Below are 15,538 nucleotides of genomic sequence, written 5' to 3' on the forward strand. Positions count from 1 at the left end.
CAAATTGGTTAGACCTGTGCCAACAGTAATTGATGAAGTTATAAATACAAAAGATGGCATGTGCCATCTTCTGGAGCAAGATTCTTTTGTGGCCCCTGGAGTAATGTGACTCTAGAGTAATGTGGCCCCTGGAGCAATGCAGTGATGCCTTGAATCCATCACATGGAAATGTTCTTTTATGAGAGTTGAAATATGAATCTTCAAATCATGACTCCTCTGGCTGATTGAAAAGGAAGTCACAGCTATAAATGCACTGTCAGCAGTTCTAATATTAACATACCACTGTTTGATTCAGTGCTATGCCATTCTTTTCTCTCTCCGACCCTCACCTGCCTGTTCATTCTTGGACAAATTAGAATGGACATTGTTTTAATACCATAACAAGCTTCCCCACCCCCAAATTAAGATACAGGTATTTAACTTTTTAAATTCTGTGCTAGATGATCAGTGAAATCCCACTGGAGTGGAAGAACCCGGGGCTCATAGTGTCAAAGCTTGGGACTCTTGGATGACCTCATCTGTTACTCCCACCCTCCTTAGAGTTCACTGCTCCCTTTGAACTAAGCTTCAGTAGCTGCAGGAAGTGGATTTTTCCAGGAACAATATACTGGTGTGAACTATACTTGTAATGCAAAACATTTGGAGTGGCTTGGTTTTGAATAAGCAATTAAAGCCCATTTGTTTTACAAAAGACCTACTCCTGTTGGAGATGGAAACTGCTAGCACTGGTTTGTTGGCTTTGAAATCAAATTTCTCCGTGATGCTAGAAAAATAAGCTCCTGGAAAATGTCAAGCTCTTTGGGAACATATTGGCTGGGATTTTACCATACACCAGTGCATGTCAGCCCCCTCAAAACACAGGGCTTGGGGTATAGTCTGTAGCAGCACTGCTAGTTCCTGCAGCACCCAACCCCACAAGGCCTGTTTGTATTTGAGGAAGTAGTGCATGTGGCGTACCTGCACAGGACAGTGACAAGAAAGACATGTGGTGATGGCAAAGAGGAGTTGTCCCCTCACCTCCAGCTGGTGAGAGTTTTTCACACACTCTTCTCTTAAGCAGAGTAGCTCTGCTTGTCAATGACAAGCAGCAGTGGGACCACCAGCTCTCCCATTCTTCCCGCTCCCAGCTGTTGCTTGGGCTTTTGTGGCTGTTGAGAGCAAGGAAAACTTGTCCTCCTGCGGTGTTCCCAGGGAGGACAAGTGGAGGACTAGCAGAAGGAACACTGGCCGTAACGTGCCGGATCATCTGTCAGGCACCTCATGAGCTCTAGGCAGCTCTGAGACATACCCTCCCACCCACTGTGTCACTCTCCTGTTTTGCATGCAGGTCTGTTAGGTCTGCTGCCAGAGTTCTAAATGCCAGCCACTACATGACCCATTGCCCACTCCTAATTGTATGACTGTCGGATCACTCCAATAAATTGTCTATCGTGCTCTGTAATATTGCATGTGTGTGCATATGTGCATGTATGTACATGCTCATGCACACATAGGTCAGTGTAGCCGCCTGCAGTTTTGGACTCTCCTTGGAGGGACCTTGCCAGGTAGACTGTCACAATGAGTTACTGAACTTAAAACCGTACCACTGTGTAATCCATAACTGCTTTGCTTGCTAAATATTTACCACAGTCCAGCAATTTTCTTTGGGTACTCAGGCTACGAATGGCTTTGATTATGCAATGGCATTTCACCATCAGACTACTGGTTAGTAGGGCGTGTGATCTGAAGCTGTCAACTGGGAGGCCAAGAAATGAATTAGCACAAAAATGACCTGAGTTTTATTCCATGAGATTCCTCTAATGGTCCCTCTTGCATTCAGCAGAAATGTGCACCCCTGCAAAAATATTTAGTTGTATTTTTATAAAGATCAAGGATATGAAGAACTTTAGAGAAATACAGTCTGTACTACCATTGCAATTAAGGGTTAATCACTATATTTTCACTTTCAGTTTATGAACCTTTTCCCTGCATGCGAATGTCAGTGTTCAGACTTAGCATGTCTCGTTGAGTCAGTATGATATCATTTATGTGGGTGAACTTTCCTAATTCTGTTTTGTGGGAGGCATGATATTTTTCTCACTGTTATGTGTTTCTGCCAGTATCCTTTATTTTAAGATATGAAGAGCTGATAGATCTTTCCTTCCTTTAAATAATTTGTAGATTCAGTTGGAAGTAATAGTAAGGAAATACTTATTGAAACAAAAAAGCTAGAATAATGTGATCAATTATTACAAATTTGATGACTGACTATGATCTATAGCTCCAAAATACTGAATTTTGGGACGCCTCAGGATTATTCATTACAAATGTATCTTGAATGGTCTGAACCAATGGAGAGTACATTCAAATGATGTTATACATTAATTTATAACCAATACATATATAGTCAAGATTCAAGTGCCTGTCACAAATAGTGACATTTTTCCAATGAACATACAGAACAAGGTTATTGCCCTAGTGCAGCAGTATGAATTTCCACTGAAATCTGCAATCTTTCTCTTGAAAACTCTCTAGTGAAAATATTTGAAAATGTTCAGTAACCTGGAATAGATTTTTGTGCCTTTAAAAAGAAAAGAAAAAGTATTTATGCAGTTGATGTCCCTCCATTTCCCACACTTCTCTAAACGAACACCCAAACTTCCCGGTTAGCTTTGGGGGGTTGGTATGGAGGCAGTGCCAGGGATAAGGAATCACCAAAATTTGTTTCCCTCTGCATCCCACTGTTCGATCAAAGAGTCTTCTGTCAATGCAAGAATACTGCTTGGATATAACTCAATGTATGTTTACTATAAAAAACTGGTTATTTTGTGAAGTTCGTGTTTATTCTGGCCACGTCTGGCCAATTTTTCATCAGTACCATTTCAACTAGATATACAAATTGAGCTCTAAAGATGGTGGTGGGTAACCCCAGGTTCCCTAGGGCCCTTATTCATAAGAAAATGTGAATAGCAGTATTCTTGAAAGATCCCTTTAACACTAGGGCACTGATATTTGTTGTCATTCGAGTGAATAGAAGTTTGCCTTTCTTTCTTTCATTCTTTCTTTTGGGGGAGGCTCTACTAAGTTCATTTTTGAAAGACACTTTGCTGTAACCATGTAAACCTATCTAACCCTAGAGTTTTGTTAAGACCAGCTAAATGGTTCCTGATAAGAAGCCAGTCAGTAGCTATCTATTCAGCTAGGGATGATCTGAACTCCAGCTGATTGTCCTAGCAGCTGTGTGACTTCATTACCATTACAAAAGGCATACAGCCAAGCCAGCTGGTATCCAGAGAGGCTACTCAATATACATAGCATGTCAGTTTCTTGGTTTATGTATCAGAATTATAAGAGGATCCCATGGAAAAAAGAGTAGAGAAATACTGTCTCCATCGACGCATAGTTTTACAGCTCTGCTGTTGCTGTGCCCGATTCAGATATTATATGATAGAAATATTTTTGCATGTCCTACAAGAATAAGGTTTCATTCCTAATTAAAGAGAGACGACATGTCAAAATCTTCATTAATGTACATTTCAAACCTAACCGTGCAATATAATCACATTTTGTTTAATCCTTTAGTATGCTGGAGAATTAAAGAGAATCTATGGATGTGTGGGAAAAGATGTGGACTTGGATAAGACTAGTGGATAAGACTGGTGAATGCTTCACTTCTAAAAAGTGAGATACCAAGTCCTCAAGTGTCCTGGGAAGTGATGGCATTTTCTTTGGAGGCTCTCGTCATGACCCTGTGGGAACAGGAAGCAGCTACTCAGACTGAGGGCAAATCACACATACTCAGAAGTAGTCCCTCACCACCCTTTCCAAGGGTTGCTCTGTTAGCTTGCATGGAGCCTAGAATTCAGATGCTGCAGGTGCCAAATTGGACTTGTAACCACGTACAAAGTATGGGTATGGATTTCCACCCCACATTTGCTTTGTCCTTCCGTTGGAATGCATAAGGTAGAAGTAGAAGTACATGTGGGCTAGTCAACTCTGCAGTGGAGGAGCTTCCTCTTCTTGCTTCTCTGTGAAGTGTCAGCTTTTGTCTTGAGATCTGGTCTCTGTGGTGCCTTTTCTCCTGCTCTTATGTGGATTTAAAGAGGTTTTACTAATGGAGATGCTAAATTAGTTTGTGTAAAAACTGAAAAGTGATAGTGCTGAGTTTTGCAAGTCTTTGGACTGGGTCAGAAAAATTACCCTGCTTCTTCCGCTATTTGTCTGCTTTTGCTTGCTTTTGCTTGCTTCTGTTTTGTTTTGTTTTCCAGAACACTTGGAAAATTTCCAGTCCAAGTAGAGTTCTGGAGAACTCACTCATCTCTGCTTTTTTTCTGAGTGGCTCTCTATGTGACATCAAAATCAAATTGTTATGTTCTTTCCATTTATTACTTTAATAAACTTTAAGTATAAATTCTGCAAAGCTCTGTAGAATAAGCCAGATCTTCCTTTTTTCACCAGGTCCTTCAGATAGTTGTACCTGGAGTAGATCGGGTTAATTTGATGCTTCACCTTAAAAACTATGTGAATACTTCAGATAAAAATAGATTAAAGGAGGCTCAACTGTTACATCAGTTTCTTAGATCCTGTTTTTTGGAAAGAGGATTGCTCTGTTTTAATTTGGAAACAGAGCAATTGTATATATTGTAATGTCCTCCCTCTCCTTCTCCCAGTAGATAATTAAGGACTAGATGGTTCAGTCTCTTTCCCTGCTCCTCTGCTCTCCTCAGCAGATGATCTGTTGCATGCATGACTGTCTTTCAATCTGTTACACTTTTCAAAAGCTTCAATAACAACCAAGATGTACATGCATATGAGTGTGCAACATCCTTACTGCTTTTGTAGAGCCTATGGAAGGTGCAGAGATACATTCCACCTTTGGAAATCAGGTGTTTTCAGTTGCCCTGAGGATGGAACTCACCTGCTAGCAAATGATATTTCTGATGCCTTCTTTCTCCTTCTGCTCCATATCTTAAAAGGCTTTTTCAGCAAATGGAGACACATACCTCAAGTCTGATGTTCAGATTCTCTTTTCTCATTCTTTAGGGACCTCTCCATATGAGGCTCCTACTCCACCACTTTACTGAGTCTTGAGGGTCTGGATTCTTTGTGGGATTAAGATCAGCTCTTTTGCACACTTTCCCCCAGGCATTCTTTCTTTCTCTATATATGTTCCATTACGTAAGAACAAGCGGTGCTGTGTGGTATAGCAGAATTACAAAAATACATAAGCTTCCTATACTGGTTTATTCTTCATTTTCCAGATAATATTATACTTTTCTTGCTCTAAAAAAAGCATTAAAAAGCTTGGGAAGGACAGGGGAGGCCCTGGCAGATAACAACATTGCTTAAAGCACCCACAAATGACTATGAGTGAGGAATTAGGAACACAGAAAAAGCCCTGTGTGGTCTTGCTGCTTCTGTCTATAGTAAAGTTTTGCCCTCTTGGGCTGGAGCTAGTTTTTGGTGGGAAGCACTCTATTTCCTGTTTTTCAGGGAAGGACTTCATAATAGGGGCATGTGCTCTGCTCTTTCCACACCCACAGCTTTTCCTCTCCTGGTAGAGCTGAGTATTCTGAAACTCATTTGCTAGTGAAATGGGAGATGCCATGAAGAGTAGAAAAGTGATGGGAAAAAAAGGGGCAAGCAAATGCCCCTTTACATGTTAACAGTAAATACAGGGCGAGAATGTCAGGGTTCACTATCTTTGGGTGTCATCCTGTTATTTTGTTTAATAACTTATTAACGGATGACTTTACCCTGTAAGTGTAAACAGTTTAATAAAAAGTTTATATGAAAAAGCCTTGAATGCATTTAATTGACTGATTTGAGCTGCACCCCAGCTTTCTACCAAAAATAAGGCACACAAGGTGACTATTAAAATGGATTAATATAATAAATCAATATATCAAAATAGATTTAAAATCTAACAATTAAAAAGGAAAACAATCCTTAAAAACGAGGCTCCAGCCCAAGAGAACTGTCCCGTACTGGCAGCCTTCATGAATAGAATAGACCTTGGCCACTGGTGGAAGCCAGCAGAATGAATGAGCCCAGCCTCCTATGCCAGAAAGTTTCATAGTTTGGGAACATACACCAAAAAGGCCATCTCTGAAGTCACTACTATTTGCATCCCTGAACATAGCAGTCTTTTTAAAAGGGCCTATTCAAAAGACCTTAAAATCTGGGACATTTGGGAGAAGCTGGCCTTTCAGTAGCCTGCTCCTAGGCTGTCTAAGTTCCAGTCTCAGCTAGCACTTGTGATTCTGCCAGGAAACTGACCAGTGAAGCTGCTGTAACAAGACAGATGCATGATTCCTATAAATGGTCCTGGTCAATAGTCTGGCTGCAACCATCTGGACCAGCTGAAGTTTCTGAACAGCTTCCAGGAGCAAGCAGCTGCATGTAGAGAATGTTCAGTAGTCCAAACTGGTATGTAGGTAAGATGTGCACAGCTGGCATACTAACCTCAGTTGTGCAAGCCACACTCCTGGTGTAGGACCACATCCAATTTGCAAGCCTGAGTCTTTGGGGACAGAATAATCCCATCAAGTACAGGCTGAATCCTCATTCCCTGGTCTGCCTTTTGATTGATCAAAAGCACTGCCTGGATTAAACTTGATTTGTTTTCACTCTTTACAGACATCAGGCACCCATTTAGATCAAGAAAGGTTTAGATGGAGTTAGATGGAAAGGGGAGATAGAGTTGGGCATCATCCACATATCGGTGGCACTGATTTCTCAAACTCTTGACCATCTCTCCCAGTGGTTTCATGTATATGTTAAATAACATGGGGGATTAGATGAAACCACAAGAGATACCACAGGCCAATGGTCATGGTATTGGACAGGCAGCATCTCCCAGTAGCACCTTTTGAGATTGCGCCTCCAAGAGGGACTGGGACTTTCTGTAACACTGCCCCCCCAGTCCCACTTTAGGCAGACATCTCAGGGTATCTGGTCAGGTGTATTGAAATATCCAGACATCTCAGGACACACACCCCTTGTCCAGTTCCTGGCATCAGTACATCATTAATCTAGCCTATTTCATTAGAATCCTTACAGGCAAAGCCACACATGCAAAATTACATTAAAATAATTAAATATCTCTATGTACCTTGTTGGATTTTAAATAGTTATTCCTGTTAAACTGAATGATGTTTGGAGGGAACCTATGCTTCATGCAGTTGATAATAAGCAGAACATTTAATTGTGCAAGTTGAAGTTGAAAATGCTGATTCAGTAGTTGGAAAAATACATTTAGGTTAAATATTAATTTAAATGTCCTCAATAATGGGTACCTATGCTATTTAAGGAAGTAATTATGCCACAGTGTAGTCAACAAGAATATTGATTAGAATCTAATTCACTACAAGAAGACTCCAATCATTCTTAACTGAAGTTCTCTCTCTCTCTCTCCCCGCTGCCCCCTATTCCCCTTTAACAGCATGCTGAAGCTTCTCTCTCTCTCTCTTTTCCCTCTTTTTTTGGTGGTCAATTTAGTAACAAGTTTGCAATTAATCATTTGCTGATTGCAATGAATGGTCTGTCAATAATATGCAGCTCACACTGCTAAAAGGGTTATACAGTGCTTTATTGTTTTCCTTTTGTCTTGGGAACACTTTGTCTAGCTATGTTTCCTAGAATGGATTTTGAATAGATGTTTTGAAGTAATGCATGCCAGTTTTAAAGAGACACCATGGACTGATTCGTCGTATTAATCAAAATAGGCACTAACTTTCTTTTGGCATTTCAGTATTTGGACATCTGTTGACTTCTATTACATGAAGTTGGACACTCTGGTGTTAGTGAAGAGTTTCATTATCTTAAATGTCATAACATTTGTTTGAATCACTCTGTGTAGGTTTCAAATGCTGAAATTTAATCTTGAATTGCTCAACAGATTTCAGTATTCTTTCAAAAATACATAAATGGGAGCTTGTTTAAGAATGCTATCTCTAATTTTCAATTTGGAAAACAACAGTACAGTGGCTGTAAACAGGTAATATGTTTAGATTCTAAAACTGTTAAAAGGAAACATCACAACACATTTTACACTGATGTAATAGGCTTGGCTTTCATTACAGAAATTGGTGCCCTTAATATTTTAGCTGATATATAGATTAATAGCACAATTGGCTAGACAGAGTCTAGATGAGCGTAGAACTGTTTGGAGTCCTAGCTCCAACCATGTAAATTCACTTGTAAGTCAAAGCTGGGTCTCTGAACTCAAGGCACCATTCCCCCATCACTGGCTGTGACTCCAAGGTCACAACAGCAACCTTAGAGGTGGACTTTTTGGGATAGTCAGACACTACTAGCATATGGGAAAAGTTCCTCAGCTTCCTCTCTTCTCACTGCAAGGCACTACAGTTACGTGTCCCAAATTATGGGAAGACTAATTGCTCTGTTTCAGAATATTCTCTCTTCTTTTGCAAAAGTCACTGATTTTACAACATCCTATTCTGTCCATCAATTTCCTTGAAGGCCTCTGCAAGGGGCAGATAGAGGAAGTGGATACAGTGGCTTGAACACTACATTGGGAATAGAAAATCTGGAGTTTTTGCCTCTTCTCAACAGTCTGCCACCTACTTTGTCCCAGAATCTCTGTCTGGTGGACTTGGCCCCCATGCTGAAGCCAGTTACCCTTCCACTCCAATTTTGGGTTGGCTGGTGGCCCTGTGATGCCTGTAAGGGATGTATAATCCAAGCATGATAGGCAGTGACCACAGCTGTGCATGGTAGGGAACAAACAAATGGACACATGGAGCCCTCAATCAATCAAAGAGCTTTGCATTGGGTTTAATTTTTTTCATATTTAGATGGTTCTATACAATTAACCATTGATGTATAACTTGAAGTGGTATGGGCACATGGGAGGTCCCCACACTCACCTCAATGTTTGCATGACTTCTCATAATGTTTCCTGCTCTCCAGTACCATTAGTGTGGAGCATTAGTACACAAGGAGAGGCACCAACCTTGAATATGAAGGCATGTAGTTCACATTATCACATAATTATGGCATTACATGTGTTTTAATATGTCCCTGCTTGACCATATAAATTGAAGACTTGTGGGACCCAATCCAGAATGTGACAGCAACAGGGAAAAGGGTTAATGTCCCCTCACCAGTCCTTCACACTGGGGTCCAGTTTTAGGAAGTAGTGGTGTGGTTCATTCCCAAGAGACCAACACCACCACTCCAAGATACTTTTTCTGCCCAATTCAGAGACACAGGCAGACCATTATATTTAATGCTCCAGCCTTAGTTGCCCTTCTAAAAACTGATAGCGGTGATCTACCTCACTGTGGGTATATACAAAGATATAGATTGCAAAGCAATTTGAGTACTAAAATTGCTATATACATTATTTACTTGTAGTTAGGATAACACAAAGTGCCTTGAGACCTAAATTTCAGATCCATATTCCACAAACTGTGTGTATTTATAGGCTAGGCCTGTCACACAACAAGAATAACATTGTGCTGAAAGTGTATCTATTATAAATTATTTGTGCTTATAGCATGACACTTTGTTATCATAATTGAAACCCTAGATAGCTATTAATATTATACAGCACTTCAAGCATGCAAAGTGGTTTACACTCCTTATTTCGTTAATCATGACAGGAGGGTAGGTGATTATGGTGAGGAAATTAAAATGGCTATAAAGCCATGAGAAAGGGCTAGCCAGTGACCTGGTCCAGTGGGACCAGTGGGAGTCCCACTGGGAGTGGGAGCCTGGCTTCATGTTCTCTACGTTCTGCCTTCTCTCCAGGGCATACTTCTCTCTCAGTTTTTAGTGTCACCCATGGTAAAGAGTAATATATACCTCAGTCCTAACTATGGTTAACAGTAACCAGGTTTGCTTGCAAACCACTCTTTTCTAATCCACTTTAAAAGATACTTTCAAATTCTGGACCATGCTTACTGAGACAGCATATATAACTGTAAAACCAGGATACAGAATTATGAAATATTCCATATATTGTTGACAACAGCTTCCATCATCTTTGATCATTAGTGTTGTGGCTACAGCTGATGAGAGTAAGGAGTCCGTGAAGGACCTCAGGTTCACCATTTCTGAGCCAGGGACAGGCAGAAGGTCGATCTCCAGGTGTTTTTGACTTCAAGTCCCTGAAACTTCTGCCAGGGTAGCCCATGTTCAGAAGTGCTGGGAGCTGAAGACCAAAAATTCCTACAATATGTCCACCCCTACTCTAAACCATGAAAAAGAGAGGGGGAGGTTAATACTCTAGAGATTGGTAATGGGAAAGAAGGAGCACCTTTCTTTGAAGGTGGCTTTCAAATGCTAATCCTTCAGGAAAATGAGAAACTCCTTCTGTCAGAGGAAGGGCAACTTTGCCTGGAAGCTAGTGATGATTTTATAACAGATTGATGTTTGTTACAAATCCCTCCTCAAAAGGGAGCTTTTAGGTGAAGACTTTAGCACAGAGTACTGAAGCTTCCATCTTGATTACCATGTTTTCAAATACTGCAGAACTGCTAGGAACCATCATCTAAGGGCAGTGATGTGTGAGGAATCTGGTTTGGGGGTGGGAATCTATCAGATGTTCTGGGCTCAGTTCCTTGGATTCCTGTCCTCTTTCTCTTTGCCATATGATCAGTTTGTCCCAAGCATTCACATGGGCATCCAACAGGAAACGAGTCTAACTTTTGTATATTAGAGTGAGGGTGGATTGTGCACATTCTGCCCACATGTCCGCTATGCACAATGACTGGCAGGTTTTTATGTGTGGCAATTGCATAGTTAGTGTGAAAGTAATTCAGCACAAAGAAGGGACCCACTCATGTTCACAAGTGTTTGTGGATTTGATCTCAGCTTATATCACTCCTAGAGCAGGAGGTAAATCCAGCAAGCTCAAAAGTTCCAGATTCTGGGTGGATCTTTGCATCGCTCTTTAATGGCTTGGGCTGAAATTTCACCAGTACAGTTTGCCAAATATACCACCAGCTAAAGTTCTGGGAAATTTTTTTTTACTGAAAGTTGGTTTATTTGACTCACAACCCAAGTCCAAATTTACTGGCACCTTCTGAGGAAATATATTGATGATGGTGGTGGTGGTGGTGGTGGTGATTGTGGTGAGATTCATTTATTTGATGACAGAAGAAATATAGAAATATTTTACTGAAGCTATTTTTCTTCCCACTGGGGCAATCATGTCAATGAGGGCAACAGATTCCACTACTTGTGCTTTTAAAATCATATTATTTTGAGGAACCAGGAAAGAAAAGCTTGTGTGAATTTATTTTAAAAGATGTGTTCAAGTAATAAACTGCGAATTAGTGCCTTTATGTGATATAATAAAACCTTCCTGTACAATACACAGAAGCAGCATTTACTTCAAAATCATCCAGTGTCAAAGGATGCCAAAAATAATTAGTGTCTGTTTTGAATCTTATAAGCTAGATATTGCCAGTGGAAAATGTTTTTGCCTATCTAAATTATTTAGTCAAAACAGATATTCACAAAAGTGTTTCAGCAGGAAGATGCATGCAAATCATTCATATGGGATAGAACTACTTTTATTACAAAGTGTGGGTATTTTTAAAATTTTAAATGTTCAGTGTACTTAATTTTAACCCTTCACTTGCTAGACCTAATGTTTCAATAGTTTATTTGCTTACCAAATTTTGATTGATTGATTGATTGATTGACTGCAGTTCCTTTCCACTCCTGGGCAAATGCAAGAATTAAGAAATCATTAAAGGTTGAATCATTAGTTTATTTAGTATCAGAAGTTAATATTTAGTAGTACTGGTCTCAAATGGGTGTCCCATTCCATCAAACATTTTACCTTCTGCAAAGCAGGTATCGTTGTGTCATAGATCTTTTGAGACATGCACAAGCGAAGATAAAAATATTTTCTTTCCTCAAGTGTCAGTTTCTGATGCATGGCAAGACCATATTGCCCCCTTCTTTTGGCAGGACAATTTAAAGGAACCAACAAACAGCATGCCCCACCTGCTAGAAAATTATGAGGGTGGAACAATTCCAGATACCCTGTTTAAATTCCCTCCTTTCCTCTCTTACTCCAGTGCTCTGGAATAACAGAATATTAAAGTGCAAAAGCTGGAGGTCATCCAATGAAAGAGCACCTCTTGGAACTCTATCCTTAATGGTTCATTCAGACTTTGTGCCTGATGCTCTGTTACCTAGAACATAAAAAAGAAGGGAAAATAGGAAAGGGAGAATCTCTTTCCGATTCTCTCCCTGCATGCTCATATCTCCTACACTGTGGAAAGATAATACAAGGAAAGGAGAGTGTGTTTTTGGTATGAGGGATTGGAAGACGGGATTTTTAATATAATTCTCAAAAATCCCAAATGGGCAAAGCCTCTGTTTTCTCTGCCAGTCCCCTTTTTTTATCCTGTGTAAGTGGGGGACAAGGAAACAGGTGGTGAAGTTAGCACACTGACAGAAAGGAGGCACAGCACAAGAAATTCACTGAGTTTGTACTTTGGAGAAGAATTGAAAGGGTGAGATGGGGGAAGAACAAAAAGTCTTCACAACAATCCCTCCAGTGGGCATTTCCTTTCACTAGGAACTCTTCTTCCACAAAAAGCTTCCATTAGTGAAGACAGGGGCATTAATCAGATCAAATATATGCATACATTCCCTACTTTCAACTTCTATTTATTTCAGTGGTGTCTTTAACTTACGCCTTAAAATTAGTGGTCATTGAAAGTGTTTAGTTTTAAACATTCAGGTGAACAACAATTTCCAGTGTCAGAAAACATCTAGATTCTGTGACTGATTTTCCCAGTGGAAGCAAAAACTTTTAATGCTACTTTGATTCTGTTCTTCAAAATTAACATTCCATTCAGTCAGAGCCTTGGCAGGGACGGTCTACTTTATAATTTACGTATATGTTACAAATGTTGCCATAGCAAGTATTTATTTTTTAAAAGAATCAGAATTATTGGACTTGTTAAAATCTCCAGTTTAAGAATTGGATTGTATGTAGTTTATGCTGCCTTTTTATATTGCTATTTGTATGAATTTTATTTTTATGCTAAATGTTAATATTTAAAGTTTGGAATGTTACAGATTCCTTTGAGTTGAATAATGGGTTGGAATTCTTCAAGTAAAATTGGGTCTTATTATTTAGTTAGCAATTTTGTAAGAGTATTTTGTTCCTTGCGTTGTACCCAAAATTATTTTTCTTTCTTTCTTTCAGGATGCTTCAATTGCTCACAGATTTCATATCATGCGAGAAAAACATCCGGAGAAATTCAACAGCAGGTGAGAGCTTCAGTGGGGGGAAATCTAGAAAAATGGATTATTCTCAGATGCAAAGGGGGCATATGCCCCGGCAGAAGAGGTTAGAAATTTATCTCTAGTGGAATATTATCACCCCCATAACACCACTGTGCCTTGTATCACACTGGCCTCACTAGCACACTCCTCACTTTCATTTCAGTTTGGTTCTTCATTGTGCTGGAACAAATCTCTGCTTGCTTCTGTTGACAAATGTTAACTTTTCCTGAATCCTTTTCTTGGATTTTAGGGTTTTATTTATTTTTTTCTAATACGTGTCATGCGTTCAAAACTGCGCTTGTATACCAAGCTATCAATCTGATTCAGGTTGAGCTTCCATGAAAGGGGAGAGAGAGCTAGGAAGAAGCCAACCTCTGAGCCCATGAAGGAGCTGTGCTTCCTTATTCTGTAGGAAGTGAGTTAACCAATAATGGAACTAAGTGGTTGCTGTGCCGTTTAAAGAGAAGGTGCCTCATCCAGTGGCAGTTTGGAGAAGGGCAACAAGGAGGAGCGAGCTCTCAGCCCGCCAAGAAACATTCCCTAGTGAGGTCTTCCTGGCACCCATATTGTCATCTTTCTGCTGTCAGGGTAACACTTTGCTCCGCTCCTAGACACGTGAGAGTGTATGATAACCAGTCCTGGACATTTTATTGGTAATTGTTTCATATTTTTATGCAAGTGGTTTTATATTATGTTATTGCATTCTATTTTTAGAGTTTTAATCTTGGCAAATCATTGAGAGACATGGAAAATATAGATATAAAATGAAATGATCAGGTAATGCCACTATGGCCAGTAAAAAGAATCGTGTGAGACTGTTATTTTTTTCTAAGCAAAACTTTTTCTTTTTTTTAAGAAGAGAAAAAATACATGATTTGGAGATTTAGGAGTGGGGAAGAACCAAAGAAATAAACCAAAAGAGTGACAGATCCAGACTATTTTGAGGATAAAAACCTTTCCTTGTGACAGTCTCAATAGCAGATTTGGCTACCCACCCATCACACACATACACGTCTAAATGAATCTTCTGGGTTTTTCTTCTTTTCGACTCATCAGTTGTTAGCTGATATCATAACCTTCTAAATAATAAACCATTTTGGCATATAAAATACTCGATTCTTTAGGCCAGCGTGATAGCAATGATGATGCACTGTGTGGTATTTGAAGATCCCTGAGTTGACACTTTGCCATTAGGCATTGCAGAACACTTATTAGACAGCTGCAGCTGTGAATCCTTATGTTTTGCTTCCACTTGCATACTTGTGTGCTGACAGGAGCCTCTTTCATACTCATCACAAGTAAGAGCAACCGAATGCTGTTTTATAAATACAGGGTTCTTATCGTTTGGAAGCCTGCATTTAAAATCTGGAAAAATGAAACCCCACACATTTTTCATGTGTTTCTTTTCTGGATTTCATATGGCCTGCTGTTCCAAATGTTATTTGGGAAATGAAGATGTGTTAATAAATACATTTTTCATTTCATTTCATTTCAATTTTGTATTGCCTAGTAGTCAAAGCTCTCTGGGTACTAAATAGACTGTGCAGTAAATAGAGTTACAGGGTAATTGGACACACTAGGTAGACAAAACTTTTCAAACAGGTGCTTTGGAGGTGACAGCTTTGCATTTCTTGAAGCTGTGTAGTTGTGTTGATGCAAGGCTGTCAATATTTGGAGAATATGCCATCTCCTATCTAGCACAATCCATCTTTCAGCACATCCTGTAATAAATGTCTGTGTTTATAGCTGTGCCTCTCCAAAAGTCTAATTTCAAGAATGATACTATAACAGGAATGGTAGACAAGGGCATACTAAGTTCCCCCAAAGACAAATGGTAGGAGCTATTGAGCACTTAGCAAATACAGAATTTCTAGACTCTAATGGTGAAATTGGTTTATTAGGGTTCTGCTGCATATTTTCAGCAGTTAGCAATTATAATTTATAAAAAGCCCAGCTAATCATATGGTTTCAACTCAGATTTCATGTCACAATAAATCATATGCCATTAATAAAATCTGTTAGCCGACTCACCTTGAAATTCATCTATATTTTAAAGAACCTGATGCTTCTAGCATTATCTTAAGGAAATTAATTGCAAAAATATATGTGGGCCTAGCCTTTACACCCTTCAGTATATAGGCATTGAAGACAAGTTGAGAAGGAAGTACTACTACCTCTCATTTTCATAGGTTATACAGCATAACTGTCAAGATTAATTTTATGTGAAATTAAGTTAGTGCTATCATGCTTGCCTGGTTGCAATCTGAGAAAGTCATAT

General features: G+C 39.5%; 1 protein-coding gene across 6 annotated transcripts in view; it reads left to right on the forward strand.

Annotated features, from left to right (window-relative positions):
• Positions 1–15,538, forward strand: part of DGKB (diacylglycerol kinase beta) — a 235,168-nt gene that overhangs the window by 107,282 nt on the left and 112,348 nt on the right. For all 6 annotated transcript variants that reach the window (XM_044428758.1, XM_044428759.1, XM_044428760.1 and 3 more), the window contains one exon: positions 13,181–13,245. In XM_044428758.1, coding sequence (XP_044284693.1) covers positions 13,181–13,245 — 65 coding nt within the window. The remainder of the gene's footprint in view (positions 1–13,180; positions 13,246–15,538) is intronic.

This window comes from Varanus komodoensis, unplaced genomic scaffold (genome assembly GCF_004798865.1).
Source record: "Varanus komodoensis strain SLA01 unplaced genomic scaffold, ASM479886v1 scaffold2, whole genome shotgun sequence".
Taxonomy (NCBI): domain Eukaryota; kingdom Metazoa; phylum Chordata; class Lepidosauria; order Squamata; family Varanidae; genus Varanus; species Varanus komodoensis.